The 26,261-nt window shown below is 44.9% G+C and overlaps 1 protein-coding gene across 2 annotated transcripts in view; it reads left to right on the top strand.

Annotated features, from left to right (window-relative positions):
- tnfaip2b (tumor necrosis factor, alpha-induced protein 2b) overlaps positions 1–25,632 on the top strand; it is a 69,077-nt gene extending 43,445 nt beyond the window's left edge. The window contains exons 3-12 of one of the 2 annotated variants that reach the window (XM_083999039.1): positions 7,386–8,025; positions 9,032–9,143; positions 12,930–13,052; positions 13,164–13,258; positions 13,371–13,463; positions 13,553–13,679; positions 14,306–14,425; positions 14,930–15,085; positions 17,111–17,232; positions 25,426–25,632. In XM_083999039.1, the coding sequence (XP_083855165.1) occupies positions 7,386–8,025; positions 9,032–9,143; positions 12,930–13,052; positions 13,164–13,258; positions 13,371–13,463; positions 13,553–13,679; positions 14,306–14,425; positions 14,930–15,085; positions 17,111–17,232; positions 25,426–25,576 (1,739 nt within the window). In that variant the 3' untranslated portion in view covers positions 25,577–25,632. The remainder of the gene's footprint in view (positions 1–7,385; positions 8,026–9,031; positions 9,144–12,929; positions 13,053–13,163; positions 13,259–13,370; positions 13,464–13,552; positions 13,680–14,305; positions 14,426–14,929; positions 15,086–17,110; positions 17,233–25,425) is intronic. The other variant, XM_083999038.1, reaches the window with a different exon arrangement.
- The last annotated feature ends 629 nt before the right edge of the window (positions 25,633–26,261 follow it).

The raw sequence follows: 26,261 nt of genomic DNA, 5'->3' as shown, positions 1-26,261 counted from the left end.
ATTTCTTACTAGCCACCAAAAGAATTTGCAGCAGCTTTATCTCTCTCCTACATTGGAGAAAAGGAACATGACCCAGGTACATGACATCAAAACTCAGGGGTATTTGAGTGTTAAAGACTGTGCTTAAAGAAACCTGGATATCCCTCCAGAAGGTTTTTAACTTGGGACAATCCCAGAAGATATGATAGTGGTTAGCAGCAGCCGAGCCACACTGCCTCCAGCACGGCATAGTTGCACCTTTATACCTCTCCTGATATGGTGTTTTGAAAAATCTAATAATATTCTTCCAGCAATGTTCCCTCCAGTCCATAGAGCTGGATGTTGACCACTGAAAGGACCAGATATTATCCCAAGCCTCCTCAGAGATCTCAATCCCCGATTCCGCTTCCCATTTATTTTTAATGTATTGAGTGTTATTATTGTTAGCGTTGGAGAGAGCTGTGTATAGCTTTGAAATTAATTTAGAAGGGATCATGGTCGTAGCATTTTTTAGAATGTGATAAAATTCTGATTCAACTTCAGAGAAATTAGTTAATTTGCATTCATGGTCGATATAGGAGCGTAGTTGAAGGTATCTGTGGAATTCGATCCGTGCTAGGCCATGCTTGTCCCGCAAGGTATCAAAGCTGCACACAGTACTTTTTTGAGTAAGTGAAATAAATGTTGTAAGACCATACATTGTCCATGATTTAAAGCTGGAGTCGTGTCTATTGGGAGTAAAATCAGAGTCAAAAGCAAACCATCTGAATATTCTCAACATTCTATGTATCCCACAAATACTAATCACCTTCTGCCAGACTCGAAGAGTGTGGTTCAACCAGGGGTTCCTTAGCTTTTCCAAATGACATATTAAGCCTTTATCCGCTATTACAGCTTGGATGGGGAACTGAGTTGATAGATTGGACTCCAGCTCCTTCCATTTTGCTTTATATGTTTCATTACACCAGTATACAAGGGGAGCTATCTGTGCAGCATTGTAGTAATTCCTTAGGCAGGGGAGACCCAACCCTCCACTTCCCTTAGCGAGTTGAAGGGTGGCATATTTAATCCTTGGCCTCCGTCCCTGCCAGATAAATCTGGAGATCCACTTGTCCCACTCCCTAAATCGATTTTCACCCACCTCTATAGGCAAATTCCTAAACAGATAAAGTAAACGTGGTAACACATTCATCTTAACTGCACTTATCCTTGCACTAAGACTCAGGAAGGGGACCAGGTTCCATCTATGTAGATCTGCCTTTATACTTGAAGATATTGGCTCATAGTTTGCTCTGAAGAGCCCCGCGAGGTCTTTAGTCAGGTGTATTCCTAGGTATTTGATGTTTTCATTTTCCCAATTTAGCTTGAATTTCTTACGTAGAGTCACCGGGGCTGAATAGTTAAGAGTCATCACCTGGGTTTTTGAAATGTTGACTTTGTAACCTGACAGCTTGCCAAAATCATTCAAAGTAGACATCAATTCACTAAATGACCTCTCTGGTTCCCCCAGGCAGACCAGCACGTCATCAGCGAACATTGCTACCTTATGTTCAACTCCTGATAATATGATACCCTTAATATTTTGATTTTGTCTAATTAATTGGCCTAATACTTCTATAAATAAGTTGAAAAGGAGGGGCGATATTGCACAGCCCTGCCTGCACCCTCGTTTTAGGGTAAAGGCCTCTGATAGATCACCGTTGACCTTGATGCGGGCTGAAGGTCTGTCATACAACGCCTGGATTACTTTGATAAACCTGTCCTGAAATCCAAACTTACCCAGCACCTTGTAAAGAAATGCCCATCTGACGGAATCGAAAGCTTTCTCAGCGTCTAGACTCCCTATGATTACTTGAGTTTTGTCATTTTGTATCTGTCCAAGGATGTGTAGTACTCTTCTTATGTTATCGGTTGTTTGTCTGTGATGTATAAAACCAGTCTGGTCTAAATTGATGAGTTCAGGCAGCAGGTGTTCCAATCTGCGGGTAAGAATAGAGGTAAATAATTTATAATCTAAATTGAGGACACTAATTGGTCGATAATTCCCACATTCTCGTTTATCTTTCCCCTCTTTTGGGATAACTGAAATGGTGGCCTCCCTCCAAGAGGGGGGGATTTCTCCCTTCTGCAGGACGTAATTAAATGTCTTCAGCAATAGTGGGACTAGTTCTGACTTTAGGATGCGATACCATTGAGAGTTGTACCCGTCGGGCCCCACTGCCTTGCCTGATTTTAGTCTGGTGATAGCAGCATTGATTTCCTCTGTCGAAATCGGTTTTAATAAATTATCATTTTCAGAGTCTGATAGTGAGGGTAGGTTCACGTAGCTGAGAAAGGCATCAAAACAATCTTCCCCTGGGGCGTCAGGTTGAGTGTAAAGGTCCCTATAAAAGGTCTCAAAACATTCCTGGATCCTTTCCAATTTGGTTTCCAGTATGTGAGTTTTAGGGTTCTTAATTTTATATATAGTGCTTTCCTCCTGTTGCTTCCGTAGTTTGTATGCCAGGTATTTTGCTGATTTCCCTCCTATCTCATAATATTTCTGTCTCAGGAAAGTTAAATTCCTCTGGACCTCCTGTGTGTAAACATCATTGATTTCTCCCTGTATTTTCCTAATTTCCTGCTTTACAGTAGGGTTTGGGTTATTAATATCTTCCTGTTGTTTCCGCTTTAGCTTCGTCTGAAGATCTGCTAATTTTTGCCCTTTGGTTCTTTTTAGGTGAGAAGTAATAGAAATTAATTTGCCCCTCAATACCGCTTTAAGTGTGTCCCAAATAATAATTGCTGATATCTCACCTGTATCATTAATTTCTAAGAATCCTTTTATTTCTTCCTTTATTTCAGAAACTATGGCCGGGTCATTGAATATATTTGAATTGAGTTTCCATAAGGTGTTTCGTTTTTTCCTAGCCACCTGCAGAGACAACGAGATAGGACTGTGATCCGATAAATCCCTTGTTAGTATATCACAATCTTTAATCTTGAAACTATCCACCTTGAACATAAAGAAATAATCCAGCCTAGCGTAGACTTTAAATGAGCCAGAATAGTGAGTGTAATCTCTGGCGGACGGGCACAGCTCTCGCCACACATCTATAATCCCCATTTCTACCATATAGGAGTTGATTTTCCTTATGAGTGGATTAATTTGACTCGTCGGGTTGGATGAGTCTAGTTTGGGATCAAGTCTAAAATTAAAGTCCCCCCCACAGACAACCGTGCCCTGAGAGTCCACCATTAAATCAAAGATATTCCTATAGAATACCCAATCACTCCCAGGTGGAGCGTATACATTTAGTATTGTAATTTCAGATCCCTCTATCCTACCTGTTACCCTGACAAATCTGCCTTCCTCATCACTGATTTCTGAGATATGTTCATAGTTAAGTCCACCAGAGATAAGTATTGCCACTCCCCTCTTGTGTTTGGATTTGACAGATGATTAAAAAAACATATTTAAAGCCCTTTCTCTTTAACCTCAAATGATCTGTTTGGTTCATGTGTGTCTCCTGGAGTAGGGCAATCTGGGCTCTTTCTTTCTTTAATTTAGATAAAATCTTGTTCATCTTGATCATATTCAAAACCCCATTTACGTTAAAGGAAATAATTTTCACTGGTTCAATTTGCATGTATTTGTATTAACTGACAGCAAAACATTCCCCCAACAGCGGCTGACCCCCCCCCCCACACACCCCCCCCCCCCCCCCCACACACCCCCCCCCCCCCAAAAGAAAAACAACAACAACAACGAACGGAGTAAACACAGAACGAACGGAAGTGTATGGTGTGTAACTGAAGCATAAAAAAGCTCTTAACCAAACTTCCAGCAGTGAAGCTCTTCCACTGCTTCCCTTAGTCTTTGAAGGAATACCCCTACTTACTCCCTGAGATAGGGGGCCTTCCGTTGTGATGACGTCCTCAAAAAAGAGAGTCCCCATCCATATTGGCTCGACATTAATTAACTTTTAACCATATCGTCCAAATCACAATCATGTCAGAACATTATTTCTCTTGTCGCCTAAATACTTGCAGTCTCTCCTTGTATCCTGCAGCTCCTCGGTTCTGCCGCGGGCGCTGGTCCCCCGCCCCCCGCCACGAAGACCATCTCTGTAGTTTCTCTCTGGGGGTTGCCGGTGGTTTAATCACTCTCACCGGGAGCCCCCGGCTCGCCAGATCCGCCGTCGCCTCCTCCACCGAGTTGTAGATTTTCACTCCTTCCTCGAAAAACACTTTAAGGCGGGCTGGGTAGAGGGTCCGGAACCGCAAGTTCTTCTCCTTCAGGATCCTCCGCGTCTCGGTGTATTCCTTCCTCATGGCCATGATCTCCGGAGGGTAGTCGTGGTCGAGGTTGATCTTGTTGTTGTTCCATGTGAAGCCTTTCTTCTGCCAGGCCAGCCTGAGCACTTCTTCTTTAACAGTGAAGCACAGAAACTTCACCAGGATCGATCTGGGCTGAGAGCCGCTTGGTGGGGGGGGAGATAACGCTCTATGCGCCCTCTGGATCTGTAGTGCTGTTGCCGGGGGGATGTTTAAGTTCTCCCGGAGTAGCTTCTCCACAAAATGGATCATAGATTGTGACCCCGACTCCGCTCCCTCCGGGACCCCGTACAGTCTGAGTGTCTCCCTTCTCGAGTAGGCCTCCATCGCAGTCAGTTTCAACTGAAGTTTTTCCTGTGTTGTTAACATCTCGGCCAGTATCTCGTCTGTGCTTTGGAGCTTATCTTCATGCCCAGCGACCCTGGTTTCCACTTCATTGAGCCTCGCGTTTGTTTTGTCCAGCTCACCTCTGATGTCTTGTAGTTGTATTTTTGTGTCCTTTCGAAATTCTTTCACCTCATTCCCAACGCCTCTTAGCACTTTCATGATCATCATCAAGTTAACCGGTTCCTCCTCTTCCTCCGTATCAGCGCCATCATAGCTAGGAGCGGGGGAAGCACCCCGGCTAGCCCCGAGGGAGCTAACGTTAGCTTCTTCTGTTAGCTGCACCTCGTCGTCTGCAAGTTGTTCGATAAATGTTGTTTTCCCCTTTCTGTTCTTTTCGGACGCCATCTGTGCCCCTTTTACCTTCTTTTCGTGCAATTCGCTAAATAATTTAATCGCTTTGGGGCAGTTTTATTTACTCTTGTCGAGAGCTCTCTCACTAAGCAGCCATCCCCTCTAGACCAGAACCGGAAGTCGGTTCAAGTTGTTTTCAAAGCAAATATTCAACGGTTTCAGCATCTTAATTGTGCCAGCCTACACTTGTTGTTATAGATATTTTTCTTTGTGGACTGTCGGTTACACAAAAATGACAATTTAAATTAGTATTTTAAACGTTTTTTGATGTTTTCCGGCCACTGTTTTGTTTTCACTTACACTTTCATAGCCTAAATAATTTCACTCAGATTCATTTTAAAACTCGACATTCAGTGGTTGTGAACCAGGGTGGATGTGAACATAAATGCCCCGATGATGTTACTCACCCCACAGCCGCTGTAAACTGCTCACAGTACAGCCGCTGACTGAGGGAGACTTTTAAAAGCAGCTGTTATAAACTCCTCCCACAAGATGAGGATGCGCGTGAAGCATCCAAAGCAGAGGAAAGTACACACACACACACAGGGCATTTCTGTTCACATCCACCCTGGTTCAGTGTGTGTGTGTTTTCTAAATTGTTTTTTGTCTATTTTTTTGTTAGCACGTAATAGAAATGTGTTGATGTCAGGTTTTTTTCTTCCTTATTTCATGTGACACATTTTTCTTTTGAATTTAGGTTTGTTGGTTTTTTTATGTAGGCTAAAGGATTTTTATTTTCAAGTTCTTTTCATTTTTTATCTCAACTTACTCGCATGTAACTTTATTTTGCTGCTTTTTTTTATTCCGTATTTATTTATTTTATTACAGATTCTTTGTTAAAGGTGTTCAGAAATGGCCATTTGTCCTGTTTGTCACGCCGAGTTTCCACGAGTTGCCGCACAAGTTTACCCGAGTAAGGAAAATGAAATTGACTGGTCGTTATCGAGCAGGCGGGATATTCAATGTTTGGGGCGAGACCGAGCTCGGTGTGTGTGTGTGTGTGTGTGTGTGTGTGTGTGTGTGTGTGTCTCAGACGTTTGATTGACAGATGACGGATACCACAGGAAGTTATATTAGCTTGACATGCTAGCACCAATTTTGAAGCGTTATTTTTCATTTAGTAAGAATGTGCTATTGTGCAGTGTTTCGGAAATGTTAAGATCTAACTTTAGTTTAATAATGCATCATTAAGGTGTTTAGCTCAGTGTTGAGGCTATAATCCTCACTGCAGGTAACCCTGGTTCGAATCCTGCGTCGAGCGGTCCTATCCTGCGTGTCATTCCCATGGATGTATTATATTAACGGTCATTCCCCACCTCTCTGCCTCCCATTTCCTGTCTCTCTCTCTCAACTGTCCTGTCCAATAAAGGCAACCCCCCCCCAAAAAAAAGCATCATTAAAAAATAAAAAGCACAAATGCATCGACCACGAAATTCAGAAATGTTACCAAGTTACCCTTAGCTGAAATGCTAATAACGGAAAATTCAGATTTTTTTTTCACTTACTTTTTTTTCCTTGACAAATATTTAGTGCTATAATTTTCTCCAACAGACTCGTCAGTGCCTTTTCCAGTCTGTTGTCGGCGTTGCCGTCTCTCTGCCTGGATAAGGATGCGGATGCAGTCAGGTTCCACGCAGTTGGACACCGGCAGGATCTCCCCCCCGGGTGGAGCCTTGTGGAGGAGGATCCTTTCCCGAAGCTCCAGAGGTCAGGACGGAGCCCCGGCAATGGCCGAAGAGGAGCCTCTAAATGGTAATAGAGATTTAACACAACAACAACAAAAATGTAATGCAAAACTTTGGGCACCCTTGGTTTAAAATTTCTGTTAATGTGAACAGTTCAGCAAGTGGAAGATGAAATGATTTTCAAAAGGCATTAAGTTACAGATGACACATCCCCTTTACATTTTAAACGATGTGCATGCCGTTCAGGAAATTCATATTTGAATATATGGAATGAAACCCTGAATATATTGAATAAACCTTGAATATATGGAATGAAACCCTGAATATATTGAATAAACCTTGAATATATTGAATGAAACTCTGAATATATTGAATCAAACTTTAATATATGGAATGAACCTTGAATATACAGCTTGAGTCAGAATTAGTATCTGAGAGACAGAAATAACCTGACAAATATTAGAGATTTATGCCTTTATAACCATAGAGAAGCTATTTTGTAAAGCACCAGTAGAGATAATAATGTGTTTTTCCTATAAATCTGCAGCTTTATATATAATTTGCATTTTAACTATTACGTTTAGATGTCTCATTTTGTTATAGACAACATCTACAGTACCACAGTTTATTACAGTAAGAGCTTTTCTCTTTACTTTTCTCTCTCAGTGATCCTCACGTTTGAGCAAAACCTTGAAGGACACGACTATTTTGAAGCCAGCCAGGAGCTGAGAGTCAAAGAGGAACGTCTATTTGGGGAAATAACGGAGGCGGAGGGACTTGCAGACCGTGAGGGGAAAATAAAGGAGCTGGCCTCAGACTACAAAGCCTTGAAACACAACATTGAGCAGACTCTGCAGAAGAGTTTGGGGGAGTTCAGCCCCGAGGCCCTGACGTCGGCCGTGAGCGCCGTGCTGCAGGAGGAGAAGCTGGACCAGCTGTGGAAGCAGAGGAGTCGCTCGGCGCCGGACTGGAGGCCTGGGGGCTGGAAGGAGCTGCACGACTCCACGCTGCGCCGCCTGGTGAAGGAGCGCATGGACAACCCGTCCACGCCGCTGGCCAACCAGGGGGACGGCTGGTCATCGGTGATGGCGGACATCCACAGCATGGGCATGCAGCTGAAGCACGACCTGCTGTGGGTGGTGGAGCTGGTGAAGAGCTGCTACCCGCCGGAGATGGACGTCTGTAACTTCTACGCCGGGTTGTTTCATCAAACCTTCAGCTCCAGACTCAGGGAGATCGCAACGTTCGGTCTGGAGGACAAGGACTGCGAGTTCCTGCTGCAGTGGGTGAACAAGGAATATCCAGAGTGAGTCAAGACCTCAGCTCAATTCACAGCAATAATAATTCTTCTTCACACAAAAAATAAAAACACATGCAGCAAAACACATAAAGCTGTAGAAAGATCTGAACAGTTCAGAGTGGTTGACTCCCTCTTGATCAACACTTCACAACTACATGATGCTGAAGTGTTTTAGGGCTTCAACTAACACTTATTTTCATTATCGAGTCGACTAATCTGTTATTTAAAGGTACATTGTGTAACTTCTCCTGTTATCTAATCACAAAAATCGATTATTTCGTTCAAAAGTCTGTTTTTCATTCATCAATAATCCCCCCATCAACAAACTGAAGTGTTCCTTTCAGCTCTGAATTAGCCGTTCATATCATTCATATCTCCATGGAGCGGGTAAGCTCGGTGCTGGCTGCCATGTGGTGTCGCCATGTTTTTACGTTCAGTGGCAGCGTGACGGTAGGAAACCATGGAAACTCAGCGGAGACACCGGAGCTGTTGGCTCAGGTGGAGGTCGTGGCGTCTGTGAAAAGTCACCGCGGTAACGCAGTGAGGAGGAATGGACCGTTACACTGATGTTGCATTCACCTGCAGTCGGGCAGACGGCCGTCGTCGGTAACAAACCAGATGTCATTTTGGTCACAGAAGTCCAGAGAAAGCCGGTAAAACGTGGGCCAGGTAAACAATACGCCATCGCCATGACAACATATTGTCACGTGTATTGTTTTGCCTCGTGCTGACGGACCACTTGTTTACATAGAGGCTTGTTTATGCCGTTACGTGTAGCGGTTGTTGTCCGTCTGCTGTCTGCCCAATTTCACGTGAATGCAGCATGAAAAATACGATCTACAACCGCACCGCTAGATGGGAGTAATTCTTACACGATGTACCTTTAAGCGATTAATCGATTAGTTGTTTGGTCAATAAAATATTGAAAAACTCTAACCCTTTTACCAAGAGTGAGTTTTTGAGTCGATATCTATGAAGATGATTTTAAAAGTTATGATTTCTCTTCTGTCAGGCTGCTTCAAAAACCAGAGTTGGCCTCCGAGATCAACACTGAAGCTCTGGGAAAACTGCTGCCTAAAGAGTTACTGGAGCCTCTAGAGAAACAGTACCTGAGCCAGCAGCAGGTAAATTATTAGCTGGTTCCCATTTAGTAATGTTATTTTGGTAACACTTTACTTGAAGTTATCGTCATAAGAGTGACATGACACTGTCATAAGAGCGACATGACAGTCATGAACGTGTCATAAACGTTATGTCAATGTCATAACGTTGTCATTAAGTGTCATTCGGTTAACCCTAACCCTAAACCTAACCCTACAAAAACCGAATGACACTTAATGACAATGTTATGACATTGACATAATGTTTATGACACGCTCATGACTGTGTCGTGTCGCTCTTATGACGATACCTTCAAGTAATGTGTAACAGTTATTTTTAACCAATACCTAAATTGGGTTTCATTGGGTGGGATTTTCCACACTTTTTTCTGCTTCTCATTAAATTTGAACTGGTCCATGGGTCATTCATGGGACATTATCACTATAAAAGTGCAATAAGGAAGAGTTTCTATTCATTACAGTTCAATATGTGTGTCCCTATTCTTGATTATTTATTTTGCCATTTTTATTAATTATTTATTATCAAGTAGTTTTAAGTGCACTGCGGGGGTGCCTCACCAGCTTTGTTGTGTACAATGACAATAAAGATCCATCCATCCATCCATCCATTGTCCGCCGCTTTATCCGGAGTCGGGTCGCGGGTGCAGCAGTCGGAGCAGGGACACCCAGACTTCCCTCTCCCCGGACACTTCCTCCAGCTCTTCAGGGGGGACCCCAAGGCGTTCCCAGGCCAGCCGAGTGACGTAGTCACTCCAGCGTGTCCTGGGTCTTCCTCGGGGCCTCCTCCCGGTGGGACATGCCCGGAACACCTCATGAGGGAGGCGTCCAGGGGGCATCCGATACAGGTGCCCAAGCCACCTCAGCTGGCTCCTCTCGATGTGGAGGAGCAGCGGCTCTACTCCGAGCTCCTCCCGGGTGACAGAGCTCCTCACCCTATCTCTAAGGGAGCGCCCCGCCACCCTGCGGAGGAAGCTCATTGTATCCGGGATCCCGTTCTTTCGCTCATAACCCAGAGTTCATGACCATAGGAGAGGGTGGGAACGTAGATCGACTGGTAAATCGAGAGCTTTGCCTTTCGGCTCAGCTCCTTCTTCACCACGACGGACCGATACAAAGACCGCATACTGCAGCCGCCGCATGTCGATCTCGCGCTCCATTCTCCCCTCACTCGTGAACAAGACCCCAAGATACTTAAACTCCTCGACCTGAGGCAGGAACTCTCCCCCAACCTGGAGGGTGCAAGCCACCTTTTTCCGGTCAAGAACCATGGCCTCGGACTTAGAGGTGCTGATTCTCATCCTAGCTGCTTCACACTCGGCTGCAAACCGCCCCAGTGCATGCTGGATGTCCTGGCTCGAGGGAGCCAACAAGACCACATCATCTGCAAAAAGCAGAGATGAAATCAAGTGGCTCCCGAACCGTACCCCCTAGAAATGAAATAATGAACAGAACCGGTGACAAAGGGCAGCCCTGCCGGAGTCCAACACGCACCGGGAACAGGTCTGACTTACTGCCGGCAACGTGAACCAAGCTCCTGCTCCGGTCATACAGGGACCGTACAGCCCTCAGCAGAGGGCCTCCGACCCCATACTCTCGGAGCACCTCCCACAGGATGCCACGTGGGACACGGTCGAAAGCCTTCTCCAAGTCCACAAAACACATGTGGACTGGTTGGGCAAACTCCCATGCGCCCTCGAGCACCCTGCGGAGGGTGTAGAGCTGGTCCAGTGTTCCACGGCCAGGACAAAAACCGCATTGTTCCTCCTGAATCCGAGGTTCGACTATCGGCCGAATTCTCCTCTCCAGCACCCTTGAATAAACTTTCCCTGGGAGGCTGAGGAGTGTGATCCCCTGATAGTTGGAGCACACCCACCGGTCCCCCTTTTTGAAGAGAGGGACCACCACCCCAGTCTGCCAGTCCAGAGGCACTGTCCCCGACTGCCACGCGATGCTGCAGAGGCGTGTCAGCCACGACAGCCCCACAACATCCAGAGACTTGAGGTACTCAGGGCGGATTTCATCCACCCCCGGTGCCTTGCCACTGAGGAGCTTCCATTTCCTCAAGGCTGACCGGTAGTCCTCCTCCATGGCCTCCCCGAACTTTTCCCAGACCCGAGTTTTTGCTTCCGTGACCGCCCGGGCTGCCGTCCGCTTGGCCTGCCGGTACCCGTCAGCTGCCTCGGGAGTCCCCCGAGCTAGCCAGGCTTGGTAGGACTCCTTCTTCAGCTTGACGGCATCCCTTACTTCTGGTGTCCACCACCGGGTTCGGGGATTGCCAGCTCGACAGGCACCGGCAACCTTACGGCCACAGCTTTGTAGAGCCACGTCAACAATGGAAGTGGAGAACATGGTCCATTCGGACTCAATGTCTCCGGCCTCCCTCGGAATCCGGTCAAAGCTCTCCCGGAGGTGGGAGTTGAAGACCTCCCTGACAGGGGATTCCGCCAGACGTTCCCAGCAGACCCTCACGATACGCTTGGGTCTTCCAGGTCTGACCAGCTTCCTCCCCTGCCAGCGGATCCAACTCACCACCAGGTGGTGATCAGTTGACAGCTCAGCCCCTCTCTTCACCCGAGTGTCCAAGACATACGGCCAGAGATCATATGACACGACTACAAAGTCGATCATTGACCTCCGGCCTAGGGTGTCCTGGTGCCACGTGCACTGATGGACACCCTTATGCTCGAACATGGTGTTCGTTATGGACAAACTGTGGCTAGCACAGAAGTCCAATAACAAAACACCACTCGGGTTCAGATCGGGGAGGCCGTTCCTCCAAATCACACCTCTCCCACGCCCACGTGAGCGTTGAAGTCCCCCAACAGAACGATGGAGTCCCCAGTTGGGGCACTTTCCAGTACCCCTCCCAGGGCCTCCAGGAAGGCCGGGTACTCTGCACTGTAGGCCGAAACGACAGTGAGAGACCTATCCCCGACCCGAAGGCGCAGGGAAGCGACCCTCTTGTTAAGTGGGGAGAACTCCAACACATGGCGGCTGAGCTGGGGAGCTATGAGCAAGCCCACACCAACTCGCCGCCTCTCACCGTGGGCAACTCCAGAGTGGAAGAGAGTCCAACCTCTCTCAAGGAGTTGGGTTCCAAAGCCCAGGCTGTGCGTGGAGGTGAGCCCGACTATCTCTAGCCGATACCTCTCAACCTCCCGCACGAGCTCAGGCTCTTTCCCCGTCGTTGTCCGGGGATTGGGTCGTCGGGGCCCCCGCCCACAACCGCCACCCAGATCACACGGCACCGGCCCCTTCTGAACCCTCCCGCGGGTGATGAGCCTACGGAAAGGCGGGCCCACGTCGCTCGTTCGGGCTGCGCCCGGCCAGGTCCCGTGGGCCAAGACCCGGCCACCAGACGCTCGCCTGCGAGCCCCGACCCCAGGCCTGGCTCCAGGGTGGGGCCCCCGGTAACGCCAGTCCGGGCGACGTACACTTCCTTGATTGCTTCTTCTTCATAGGAGCTTGGAAACGCTCTTAGTCTGACCCGTCACCTAGGACCTGTTTGCCTTGGGAGACCCTACCAGGGGCATTAAGCCCCGGACAACATAGCTCCTAGGATCATTCGGGTACTCAAACCCCTCCACCACGGTAAGGTGGCGGTTCAAGGAGGGGGACAATAAATATATTATTAAAGATATTCAACCAATTAAATAGGCCATTATAAGATTCAGACTAGTGTTACCTGAAGAGTTTTGCACAGTTTTGTAAAGGTGGAAACACAAAGTAATTGTGTATTAGTGTATTAAAGACAGTATAAATGACATGAGCCTGTTGTTTTGAGCTCAGACTAAACTGATGACGTACATCGGCCGAGTCCTGGATGAGCCGAAAAAGATGTGGACGAACGGAGAGGAGCCGACGAGAGAGGACGGCAGCTACTTCAGCCCGGTGGCCTACGACATCATTCAGGTACAACAAAGGTCAACTAAGGTTGAAGAGGCCAGTCAAGGCTCAGGACATGTATTTTCTTGTTTCTCTCTAGTGCTCTGTTATTGACTTGTTTCCTGTATCTGCCTTCAGATGGTCAACAGTTTGGTGACCTCAGCTAAGACTGTGGTGGGAGACCTGCACAAGGCCCAGACAATAACACCTGAACTGAGCAGTTTCATGCAGAGGTGAGAGCGCTGATGGTTTCTTCACTTTACGTAATAATAATAAAACTTTTTTTTTTTAAATTAAAAACACAGAGCAGCTAAAAATCAAATCACCTGTTTCGAACTCCTGAAGCTTCAAGAAATTCCATGACGAGATCATGAGGCAGAACAAGGCGAACAGCACGGCGGCCATCAAGGCGAACCTCGGCTGTGTGCAACAGTTCAGGTGCGTTGACACTCGATGCAACAACCTCAACATCTGATCGATAAAAACCCTGTGAGCTGACGTGGACTGTGTGCTTTCTTCCTCTGCAGGGAAGTCCTCAACGAGCAGGGACATCTGTTCGCGGAGGACGTGCGCCAGGACTGTTTACAAGTTCTGTCCAACATGAAGAAATCTGCCCACGCATATTTATTAAAACCTGTGCACGAGTCCCTCAGGGTGAGTTTGTTTTTACAGAGACAGATAAACAACAAGACGCTCAAACACTCACCCACATTCACTTTCCTGCTGCCTAAAGTCCATCACTGAAAATAGTCCCTGATATCCTCACCAAAAAACTACACTGTCCAGCTGTTGAGTAATTATGGGACTTTTTGGTGGGAAACTGTCAATATCAACATCTTCAGTAGAAACCGCTGAGATAAACAGAGCAGAGGGAGGTCACGTCAGGAAGTTAATTTTGAGAATCTATTTCAATTGTGGGGATTCAGCTGAAGTCTTGTCATTTGTAATTTGCAAACAAGAAGCTTGTGTGTAATCAGGAAAACAAACATCATCAACAGACTAAACAGGCGTAATTAGTCACTCTGCTCCTCACATGAGCTCCAGAGTTGTCAACAACAGTGAGCTGTCACTGATTTGACCCATTTTCAAAACAAGGGTCGCTGGGATTTTCACAATAAAAGCGTTTAGTATGAGATAAAAACATAAAATCTCACAGATTTAATACTCAGGATGTTTTTACTGAGATAATAACACCAGGTTTTTATTGACATGTGATCAGTGCTGTGCTTTTATGGATGATTCAGTGTCAGCTGTCTAACGCTTCATGTTTTCCACCTCAGCCTCAGTATCGCAAACTGGGAAGCAGAGACTGGCTGAATAAGTCTGTGTTTGACGACCTGCTGCGCATCATCCAGACAAAGAGTGAAGAACTTCAGGGCTCGAGGGAATCGTGTCATCAGGTGAGAAATTAAAAATTAAAGAACAGTGTTTCTCTATTTATCTACAAATCAGTTAATTATCTCCCACAGACCCACTGGTTTTCATTCATTTCCATTCAGTGAGAGAGTCAGTTAATAGACGCATAAAACTAGTTTGAACATTATCATCAATAATCGGATTTTGAGGAAAATACCTTAAAAACTCTTTAAACAGTAAAGTTTGGTTTGAGAAATAATCAACAATAATGTGAATTTTTTATGATTTCTAGCATTTGAAACATGCATGAATTAATAGTTTGAGTTTTTTTCTTTCCTTTCTTCTTTTCTTGTTATTTTTTAACAACAATGACACAATCATATGATGCATGACAACACAAAAAGGAGATATGATACCAGACAATGACCCAAACAGGATAATAACAACAATATTCAGAAAAGAAAATTGAAAATAGAATTAATATTTTGTCTAAACATTACTAGCACATGTTTTTTGTGTTATTGATGTTGTGATTGAACTGATTCCAGGAGCTGATGAGCCAGTTGCATCAGGACGTGACGGTGGAGTACGTGAAGCGGCTCCTGAAGGGAGAGGTGAAGCTGAAGGACAAGGAGCACCAGGAGAAGGCCTACAGGACCGTCAGAGACAACGCTGAGAGTCTGCACAGCTTATTTATGAACATGGTGAGAAATCATCTGGTTCACACAGAGAGAACGAGAGACGTTTCAATGTTTTATTTTGTAGAACAGCAAGGGGGGAATAATAATGTTACAATAGATTACAAAGATTCAACCACGTGAGATGGAAAACAGGAGAGAGGATCCTGCAGAGAGAGAGAGAGTTAAAGGGATATTCCAGCGTAAGTTTAACCCATGGTCCAACGCACCGTAACACCGAGTTAGACCCCCCCCCCCCCCCCTCGAGAGATGAAGTCTGCTAACTGCTAGCTTCTCTAGTTGTAGCAACTTTAGCAATGACCGCACCATAACAAACAGTGCAGTATATGGATCCACTATCAACCGATCAAAAAGCTACTCATAGCCATAAATAATGCTCAGAACAGCACCAAACGTCATCAACAGTAGCCTACAAACAGGGTCCCAGCACATAATACGAGGCATCAAACATATGTTAGCTTAGCCTGGTTTCTATTGAAAAGAGACGAAAAGAACTCACCCACTCTCCTCCAGTTATACACTATGCAGCAACTTTCCGCGTCCAGCATAGAGTCAGGCACTGACAACACACGTCCGAGGTCGACTGGCAGCACAAACATCTGGTTTCAGCGGCCACTGCAGTGACCACAATGACCACTTGATTCCCTCAGGTCCAGCACATAGACTTCTCCGGTAGCTCTCCCTCTTTGACTTTTCTCCTCCATTTCCTTCAGCTCGTCTTCAGTAAACTCTGTCTCAAACTGATAGGGGCGCCCATCGAAATGAAACCAGTCATCGTTGTTCTCAAACTCCATAAACTCAGCTGTGTTGTCCCTTCTGTGATGTCTGCTTCATATGTTACAGGCAGCCTCTTCCGGCAACAAACGTCTTCCTGATCGCGCATGTGACATTGCGTCTAATCTTGCGCTTGTTGACGTGATTCTCTCCCGCAAATATATAGCAGTAACAAGCAGACATCACAGAAGGGACAACAAGGCTGAGTTTATTGAGTTTGAGAACAATTACGACTGGTTTCATTTTGATGGGCACCCCTATCAGTTTGAGACCGAGTTTACTGAAGACGAGCTGAAGGAAATTGAGGAGAAAAGTGAAAGAGGGAGAGAGCCGGTGGAGTCTAAATGCTGGACCTGAGGGAATCAAGCGGTCAGTGTGGTCACTGCAGTGGCCGCTGAAACCAGATGTTTGTGCTGCCAGTCGGCCTCGGACGTGTGTGCCTGGACTCTGTGCTGGACACGGAAAGTTGCTGCATAGCATATAACTGGAGGAGAGTGGGTGAGTTGTTTTCGTCTCTTTTCAATAGAAACCAGGCTAAGCTAACAGATGTTTGATGCCTCATATTATGTGCTGGGACCCTGTTTGTACTGTTGATGGCGTTTGGTGCTGTTCTGAGCATTATTTGTGGCTATAAGTGGCTTTTTGATCGGTTGATAGTGGATCCATATACTGCGCTGTTTGTTATGGTGCGGTCATTGCTAAAGTTGCTACAACTAGAGAAGCTAGCAGTTAGCAGACTTCATCTCTCGAGGAGGGGTCTAACTCTGTGTTACGGTGCATTGGACCATGGGTTAAACTTACGCCGGAATATCCCTTTAAGAAACGACCAGTTCAAAGTCCTGCTGAGAGGGTAACAAATGGATTCAGAACAAGGAAAGGGAATCCAGCTGGGCTGCTAGTCATCTGTTAAACACACCCTGAGGAAGACCTGTGTGAGGTCGAAACGTCGGGCCTTTTTTAATAAATTATATATTTTTTTTCTACATCAAGGCTATGAATTGAGCGACTGCTTTTTTCTTCCGTCATTTGTTAAACACCACAATTTGTAAAAATAAAAAAAACTGGTATTGTGCAAATAATCGTTGTCAGCCCACTCATTAATACATTTCCCAAAGTAAAGCTTCACCGAGCCGACGACTGAGTTAATTACCGATGATTCAGGGAAAGCCCAAAGTAGAAATTCCACAGCTGTGACAACTCATCATTCAATCCTTCCTAAAGCTTGTGACGTGTCCGCTGCCTGTCTTTTCCTCGCAGGGTTCAAAAGAGGACTGGCTGAAAGAAATCCTGACCAAGATTGCAGAAGTGCTGAAACTCCAGGATCTGCCGGCCATTCAGATGCAAGTCGCATTGCTGGGGAGTGATTTCCCAGACCTCAGGTAACGTTTTTAACAGAAATATAACTATTATATTAATATAACTTTTCTCGCTGAGCTGCCAGGAAGACGTCGCTCTGTTATCAGAGTCGGTAAAAGTGAAGCCATCCATCCATCCATCCATTGTCTACCGCTTTACCCGGAGTCAGGTCGCGGGGGCAGCAGTCGGAGCAGGGATCCCCAGACTTCCCTCTCCCCGGACACTTCCTCCAGCTCTTCAGGGGGGACCCCAAGGCATTCCCGGGCCAGCCGAGTGACATAGTCACTCCAGCGCGTCCTGGGTCTTCCTCTGGGTCTCCTCCCGGTGGGACATGCCCGGAACACCTCACGAGGGAGGCGTCCAGTGGGCATCCAAAACAGATGCCCAAGCCACCTCAGCTGGCTCCTCTCAATGTGGAGGAGCAGTGGCTCTACTCCGAGCTCCTCCCGGGTGGCAGAGCTCCTCACCCTATCTCTACCTCCGGCCTAGGGTGTCCTGGTGCCACGTGCACTGATGGACACCCTTATGCTCGAACATGGTATTCATTATGGACAAACTGTGACTCGCACAGAAGTCCAACAACAAAACACCACTCGGGTTCAGATCGGGGTGGGCGTTCCTCCCAGTCACACCCCTGCAGGTAACACTGTCGCTGCCCACGTGAGCGTTGAAGTGGAGCACTTTCCAGTACCCCTCCCAGGGCCTCCAGGAAGGCCGGGTACTCTGCACTGCTGTTCGGCCCGTAGGCCGAGACAACAGTGAGAGACCTATCCCCCACCCGAAGGCGCAGGGAAACGACCCTCTCGTTAAGCGGGAAGAACTCCAACACTACACTCTCACCATGGGCAACTCAAGAGTGGAAGAGAGTACAACATCTCTCAAGGAGTTGAGTTCCGGAGCCCAAACTGTGCGTGGAGGTGAGCCTGATTATCTCTAGCCGGTACCGCTCAACCTGCCGCACTAGCTCAGGCTCTTTCCCCCCCAGCGAGGTGACATTCCATGTCCCGCCAGAGTCATTGTCCGGGGATTGGGTCGTCGGGGCCCCCGCCCACAACCGCCACCCAGATCACACGGCACCGGCCCCTTCTGAACTGTCCCGTGGGTGGTGAGCCTACGGAAAGGCGGGCCCACATCGCTCGCTCGGGCTGTGCCCGGCCGGGTCCCGTGGGCCAAGACCCAGCCACCAGGCGCTCGCCTGCGAGCCCCAACCCCAGGCCTGGCTCCAGGTTGTCAACCTCTTGGTGAAGCGGTTAGCATCGTCGCCTCCGGTGCGGGATCGAACCCCACCTAGGGCATGCCATGAGAAACACAACGCAGAGGGCCAGATACGATCATCGGCCACACGGGCGATGTAAACTTCCTTGCTGTTTTCTTCTTCATAAGGGGCTTTGAACCACTCTTAGTCTGACCCGTCACCTAGGACCTGTTTGCCTTGGGAGACCCTACCAGGGGCATTAAGCCCCGGATAACATAGCTCCTAGGATCATTCAGGTGCTCAAACCCCTCCACCACGGTAAGGTGGTGGTTCAAGGAGGGGTAAAAGTGAAGCACTGATAGGAAAAGTGTGGAAACACCAGACAAAGCCGGAAGAGCTCCTAGAATGGCCTGTCAGAGTGAGCGGCCCGGAAAGGAAACTGTTGTTATGGTCCAGGAAATGCACATTTCTGTGAGTTTGATAATAGTAAATATTAAAAATTATAATATACAACATTTTTACACAGTGAAAGTGATTGTGAAGAGGTGGGGCTTCACAATCAGTGATGTGATAAACATTCACCGGTTCTGTGAAACACACGTCATCACGCTTGTGTTTCTCTTTGTGTATTAAAAATCATTCAAATAAATCAAATAAAGTATTTTAATTAGTGATCTTTAGAGGGTGTAGTGACTGTTTCCTGAGGACAGAGCCAGGCTAGCTGTTTCCATCCGTTTCCGGCCATTTTGTTAAAATAATCTAAACTAAGCTAAACTGTTAGGTAGCACTACATAATACGGCCCGCGACTTACAGCGTACCTACCGCTCTCTTGCCGCGTAGGTTGCCGCTTATTTCACGCAAGTACTGAGTAACTGCAGCTCACTTTCCCCCCTGTTTCCCCCGTGCATTTACAGTGTAACTAGGCTGCGTCTTAGCGCGTAATTTACATCCTGCTTCACACCAACTTCCACAGAAGTACAGGGTAACTCTCGCTGTTTTACAGTTTAACTAGGCTGCGTCTTGGCACGTAACTCCTGTCATACTTTACACCAAATTACACAGTAACTCTCGCTCACTCCGCCACTAATTACCCCGCATTTTACAGTATAACTAGGTTGTGTCTTAGAGCGTAACTCCCGTACAATTACGTCCTACTTTGCCCGGACTTACAGTGTAACTCCTGCCAGGTAGCCTACATTAGAAATTAAATAGTCTACTGTACAATATGAGCACAGTTGCAATCCATGTTTTCCAAAAGTGTCAGCAGCGACATTTCACCTCTATTTCAGAGATTTATTATTCATTATTTAATTGTATGGTTTGGAATAGGTGAGAAATGGGTATAGAGTGTGGACATTTTCCAATACAGTAACAGGCTGGCTGGTAGTAAACTTACCTCTCTAAAATGCACATCTATGAAAGTCTAGTTCTGTCATCCAAGGGCAAAACACAAACTATACAGTAATACATCCACAATAATGAGTCATTCAGAGAGTTAGAAAATATTTTATTATTTATTAACCAGAAAACACATGACACATCCACATCCATGATCATTCATAAACTTTAAGTACAGTAAGCACTGTAAGTGAACACTGTTACCCCTCCTTAGTCTGCACCTATACAGTAGCTGTCATGCACCTATACTGTACTTGTCTTAGAGTTACCCAGTAAGTAGAGGGTAACGGGCTGTATTATAAAGTAATGGCTGTTACTCCCTCCTTAGTCTGCACCTATACAGTAGCTGTCATGCACCTATACTGTACTTGTCTTAGAGTTACCCAGTAACTAGAGGGTAACGGGCTGTATTATAAAGTAATGGCTGTTACTCCCTCCTTAGTCTGCACCTATACAGTAGCTGTCATGCACCTATACTGTACTTGTCTTAGAGTTACCCAGTAACTAGAGGGTAATGGGCTGTATTATAAAGTATTCTTTGTTATTCCCTCCTTAGTGTGCAAATACACTGTAATTGTCCTGCAACTACACTCTAGTTGTCCTGGAGTTACCCAGTACATTCTACTACAGCTGTAACTACTGTCTAAGTAGAACCAGTAAGTTAGAACACAGTTTGTTTCACGAGATAACATCATCTGAAAGTACAGTAATACAAAGACAAAACTAACTGAAGTGTCCCTGACATCATAAAATAACAGATTTCTACTGGCTTTTGTTATTTACATTAAAGTTCAGTTTTGTTCCTTCTGTTATAAACTGTTTCATTTAGTTTTGATCCATCTGTCTGGTCCTTCTAAGTCTAAAATAGTCAGTCAAGTCAGTTTCATTTGACAAAATGTACTCTCTAAGTTAGAAGAGTCAAGTTGAAAAGATCGTTGTGATACTACTATCACACCGGAGTGTGACACTCAGTAATGGAGAATGGATGGGCTCCTCTATAAAAGGTGATCTTGATCTTGATCCAGCTCCTTGGGCCAAAGCAGAGATCAGGGTCATGGGTGGCGTGACATCTCCCTCGTCAGGCACCATTTTCATGGCATCTCAAAAACCTCACCTGTGTAGAAACATAATTATATATTGTATCATCAACTTCATCACATAAATGCATCACTGTAAAACAAAGTGAGAAAATTCATAACTTTGAACGGTACAGTTTTTCTCATCATGGAATACTTAATCCCGGTTTTACCTTTCACATCATAAATCATTAGCCTTTTAAACCATAACTTGTGATTTTTAAGCATATTAATCAATTACAAATTATACATATTTTTTTCTTTAACTATTGAGTAAATATTTTAACCATTTAAAAATCTTCAATTTTACAAAATCAATGCTATTACCATACTGTTTCACAACTGTAGGCTGCACCAGTACATTAACTGTTAATGTTACTCTTGATTGTATTCATCATAACATTCATGACCAACAGTAACGTTAGCTAATGGAGCTAATGTGGACAGTACTAACACAAATACAACCTCAAAGCAAAACAACCGCAGCGCACAGGTCCTGGGTTCATCCCTCACGTCTCCCGGGGTGTTTGCTCTGTGTTTATATCAACATATCACATCGTAGACATTGCATAATTTCCCTCATTTCTCCACTTCGTCTCCTCCTGTCGTCCCTGTGGCGGTGTCAACAAGCTCCGTCCTCGCTGTGAGGTGGGACTTTCTACCTTCTCAACAGGCAACCAATGACAAGTGAGCAGCTTCTGGTCTGACCAATGACAGATGGTCAAAGGTGAGTGACTGTGATTGACACCTTATTTCATCCTATTTGATTCTAACCTGTCTAACTACGCTGCTCATCATTGATCACATAAGTTGTCACTCACCTTTGACCATCTGTCATTGGTCAGACCAGAAGCTGCTCACTTGTCATTGGTTGCCTGTTGAGAAGGTAGAAAGTCCCACCTCACAGCGAGGACGCAGCTTGTTGACACAGCCGCAGGGACGACAGGAGGAGACGAAGTGGAGAAATGAGGGAAATTATGCAATGTCTACGATGTGATATGTTGATATAAACACAGAACAAACTCCCCGGGAGACGAGAGGGATGAACCCAGGACCTGTGCGACGGCAGTTTCACCGTGTTATCAACCTCTTGGTGAGTTAAGTAGCTATGCTAACGCAGCTAGCAATGTTAGCTTGTGCTAAAGATAATAGTGTGTGTTTTCCCCTGCACCAGCTAACCGGGAACTGTAAGTGCTGCGGTTGTTTTGCTTTGAGGTTGTATTTGTGTTAGTACTGTACACATTAGCTCCATTAGCTAACGTTACTGTTGGTCATGAATGTTATGATGAATACAATCAAGAGTAACATTAAAGGGATAGTTCACCCTAGAATGATATTTCGCTCATTATCTACTCACCCTCATGTTGACTAAGGGCTGGAAGAATTATCAGAGTCCACCGTCCCTTCTCTGAGTTACAGGGGGTCTTGGCGTAGCAGTGCATTTCAATGCAACGGTTGCAAAGGGACACCAGAGCTCTTCGTAAAAAAACACACACAAAAAAACATCCAAATACCTCCATGATGCTCGTATGTAATGTCCGTCTTGTGCTGAAGCCCCAAATTGCGTAATTGTCCCGAAAAAAATTAAATAAGTCTATATTTTAAGCTTGTTTGTAGCGGAAGCTTCTCGAAGCTCCTCTTCCTGGTCCGTCCAAATCTCGCGTGATTTGCGCCGGCGTCAGTGCGGTTACTGCGAATCACGCGAGATTTGGACGGATTTGGACAGCGAAATATCATTCTAGGGTGAACTATCCCTTTAACAGTTAATGTACTGGTGCAGCCTACAGTTGTGAAACAGTATGGTAATAGCATTGATTTTGTAAAATTGAAGATTTTTAAATGGTTAAAATATTTACTCAATAGTTAAAGAAAAAAATATGTATAATTTGTAATTGATTAATATGCTTAAAAATCACAAGTTATGGTTTAAAAGGCTAATGATTTATGATGTGAAAGGTAAAACCGGGATTAAGTATTCCATGATGAGAAAAACTGTACCGTTCAAAGTTATGAATTTTCTCACTTTGTTTTACAGTGATGCATTTATGTGATGAAGTTGATGATACAATATATAATTATGTTTCTACACAGGTGAGGTTTTTGAGATGCCATGAAAATGGTGCCTGACGAGGGAGATGTCACGCCATCCATGACCCTGATCTCTGCCTTGGCCCAAGGAGCTGGATCAAGATCAAGATCACCTTTTATAGAGGAGCCCATCCATTCTCCATTACTGAGTGTCACACTCCGGTGTGATAGTAGTATCACAACGATCTTTTCAACTTGACTCTTCTAACTTAGAGAGTACATTTTGTCAAATGAAACTGACTTGACTGACTATTTTAGACTTAGAAGGACCAGACAGATGGATCAAAACTAAATGAAACAGTTTATAACAGAAGGAACAAAACTGAACTTTAATGTAAATAACAAAAGCCAGTAGAAATCTGTTATTTTATGATGTCAGGGACACTTCAGTTAGTTTTGTCTTTGTATTACTGTACTTTCAGATGATGTTATCTCGTGAAACAAACTGTGTTCTAACTTACTGGTTCTACTTAGACAGTAGTTACAGCTGTAGTAGAATGTACTGGGTAACTCCAGGACAACTAGAGTGTAGTTGCACGACAATTACAGTGTATTTGCACACTAAGGAGGGAATAACAAAGAATACTTTATAATACAGCCCGCTACCCTCTAGTTACTGGGTAACTCTAAGACAAGTACAGTATAGGTGCATGACAGCTACTGTATAGGTGCAGACTAAGGAGGGAGTAACAGCCATTACTTTATAATACAGCCCGTTACCCTCTACTTACTGGGTAACTCTAAGACAAGTACAGTATAGGGGCATGACAGCTACTGTATAGGTGCAGACTAAGGAGGGAGTAACAGCCATTACTTTATAATACAGCCCGTTACCCTCTACTTACTGGGTAACTCTAAGACAAGTACAGTATAGGTGCATGACAGCTACTGTATAGGTGCAGACTAAGGAGGGAGTAACAGCCATTACTTTATAATACAGCCCGTTACCCTCTACTTACTGGGTAACTCTAAGACAAGTACAGTATAGGTGCATGACAGCTACTGTATAGGTGCAGACTAAGGAGGGAGTAACAGCCATTACTTTATAATACAGCCCGTTACCCTCTACTTACTGGGTAACTCTAAGACAAGTACAGTATAGGTGCATGACAGCTACTGTATAGGTGCAGACTAAGGAGGGAGTAACAGCCATTACTTTATAATACAGCCCGTTACCCTCTACTTACTGGGTAACTCTAAGACAAGTACAGTATAGGTGCATGACAGCTACTGTATAGGTGCAGACTAAGGAGGGGTAACAGTGTTCACTTACAGTGCTTACTGTACTTAAAGTTTATGAATGATCATGGATGTGGATGTGTCATGTGTTTTCTGGTTAATAAATAATAAAATATTTTCTAACTCTCTGAATGACTCATTATTGTGGATGTATTACTGTATAGTTTGTGTTTTGCCCTTGGATGACAGAACTAGACTTTCATAGATGTGCATTTTAGAGAGGTAAGTTTACTACCAGCCAGCCTGTTACTGTATTGGAAAATGTCCACACTCTATACCCATTTCTCATTCCAAACCATACAATTAAATAATGAATAATAAATCTCTGAAATAGAGGTGAAATGTCGCTGCTGACACTTTTGGAAAACATGGATTGCAACTGTGCTCATATTGTACAGTAGACTATTTAATTTCTAATGTAGGCTACCTGGCAGGAGTTACACTGTAAGTCCGGGCAAAGTAGGACGTAATTGTACGGGAGTTACGCTCTAAGACACAGCCTAGTTATACTGTAAAATGCGGGGTAATTAGTGGCGGAGTGAGCGAGAGTTACTGTGTAATTTGGTGTAAAGTATGACAGGAGTTACGTGCCAAGACGCAGCCTAGTTAAACTGTAAAACAGCGAGAGTTACCCTGTACTTCTGTGGAAGTTGGTGTGAAGCAGGATGTAAATTACGCGCTAAGACGCAGCCTAGTTACACTGTAAATGCACGGGGGAAACAGGGGGGAAAGTGAGCTGCAGTTACTCAGTACTTGCGTGAAATAAGCGGCAACCTACGCGGCAAGAGAGCGGTAGGTACGCTGTAAGTCGCGGGCCGTATTATGTAGTGCTACCAACTGTTATATATTTTTCCAAAAGTCTGTTTTTAGAAAATTTCATATTATAGAGAATATATGATGTGTCAACTAAACAAATACAGCAATTTCTTTTTACAGTTTCTATAACATCCAACATTATAGTATTATAATTATAAATAAATTATTGATACACCACTTCAAAGAATCAATACAGTATTTACATAATTTAAAATTGCAATATTTTAGTGTATCAATATTTCCTTACTGAGACATGAGAGTAGAGTCTTTCTTCTTGTGAGTGAATGTATTCCCTAAAATCTTAAACAGATGAAGAACAGACGATCCACACTTTGTACATGACAACTGGCTGGATCATTGTTGATTTGATTTTGAACTTTTCCTCCTTTTCTTTCACCCACAGTGAGAAACACGTCTCAGCTCTGCTGAGCCTCAAGACCAACTTATCCAGAGCCGACAGGAAAACCATCAAAGAGACTCTGAGGGACACTTTGAAAGAAACGAGTGCCGCCGCCAACGCTCGGCCGTTTTTCTCCAAGGTTCAGGTTAAATGATCGTCACACTCTGAAAATGACCTCCTCTGGTTTTCTCCTCATTTCACTCATGTTGTGTTGCTGTCTGGTGTGTAAAATATAATGTATAAAACGACTGGTGAGTGTTATAGCTGCTCTGTGAGTTTATAAGCTACAGTTCGGAATGATTTAATAAATCACGTTATGTATATGTTTTTGAGTGTTAGATTAAAAAAAATTGGGATTTTGGGGATTTTGTCTGTGCAATGTAAGGGAGAAGTCAAGCTTTATATTTTTACATGTTTTGTTATGTGATGTAATATAGAATATAAATGTAAATTAAATTTATAAATAAAGTTGGTGAAACCTCAGATGTTGTTGTGTTTAGACTTTGATTTACTAAAACTATATTCTACATTTTCCATTACATAGGCCTACTTGCCAACACTCCCGATTTACGCGGGAAGGAAACAAGTAAGATTGGGGGGGATATTTGTTGCAGTATCTGGCAACCCTGGCCTGCCTGCACGTATGAGGCAAGCCGGTGACATGACTCAGTCACTCAGGCAGTGATACGCCAAGTAGCGTTGATACTGTCGGTCTCCTGTCGCTGTCGATGTCCGCACGAGTGGATCTGTTGGTCCGAGCGGACGTGGCGGCGCGCATTCGGTTCCGGTGAAAAAAATCTCCCTATTTTTCACAACCCAATGTTGGCAAGTATGCCATT

Source organism: Trachurus trachurus (assembly GCF_905171665.1).
Source record: "Trachurus trachurus genome assembly, chromosome: 22".
NCBI classification, from domain to species: domain Eukaryota; kingdom Metazoa; phylum Chordata; class Actinopteri; order Carangiformes; family Carangidae; genus Trachurus; species Trachurus trachurus.
This window is presented reverse-complemented; position numbering and strand designations above follow the sequence as displayed.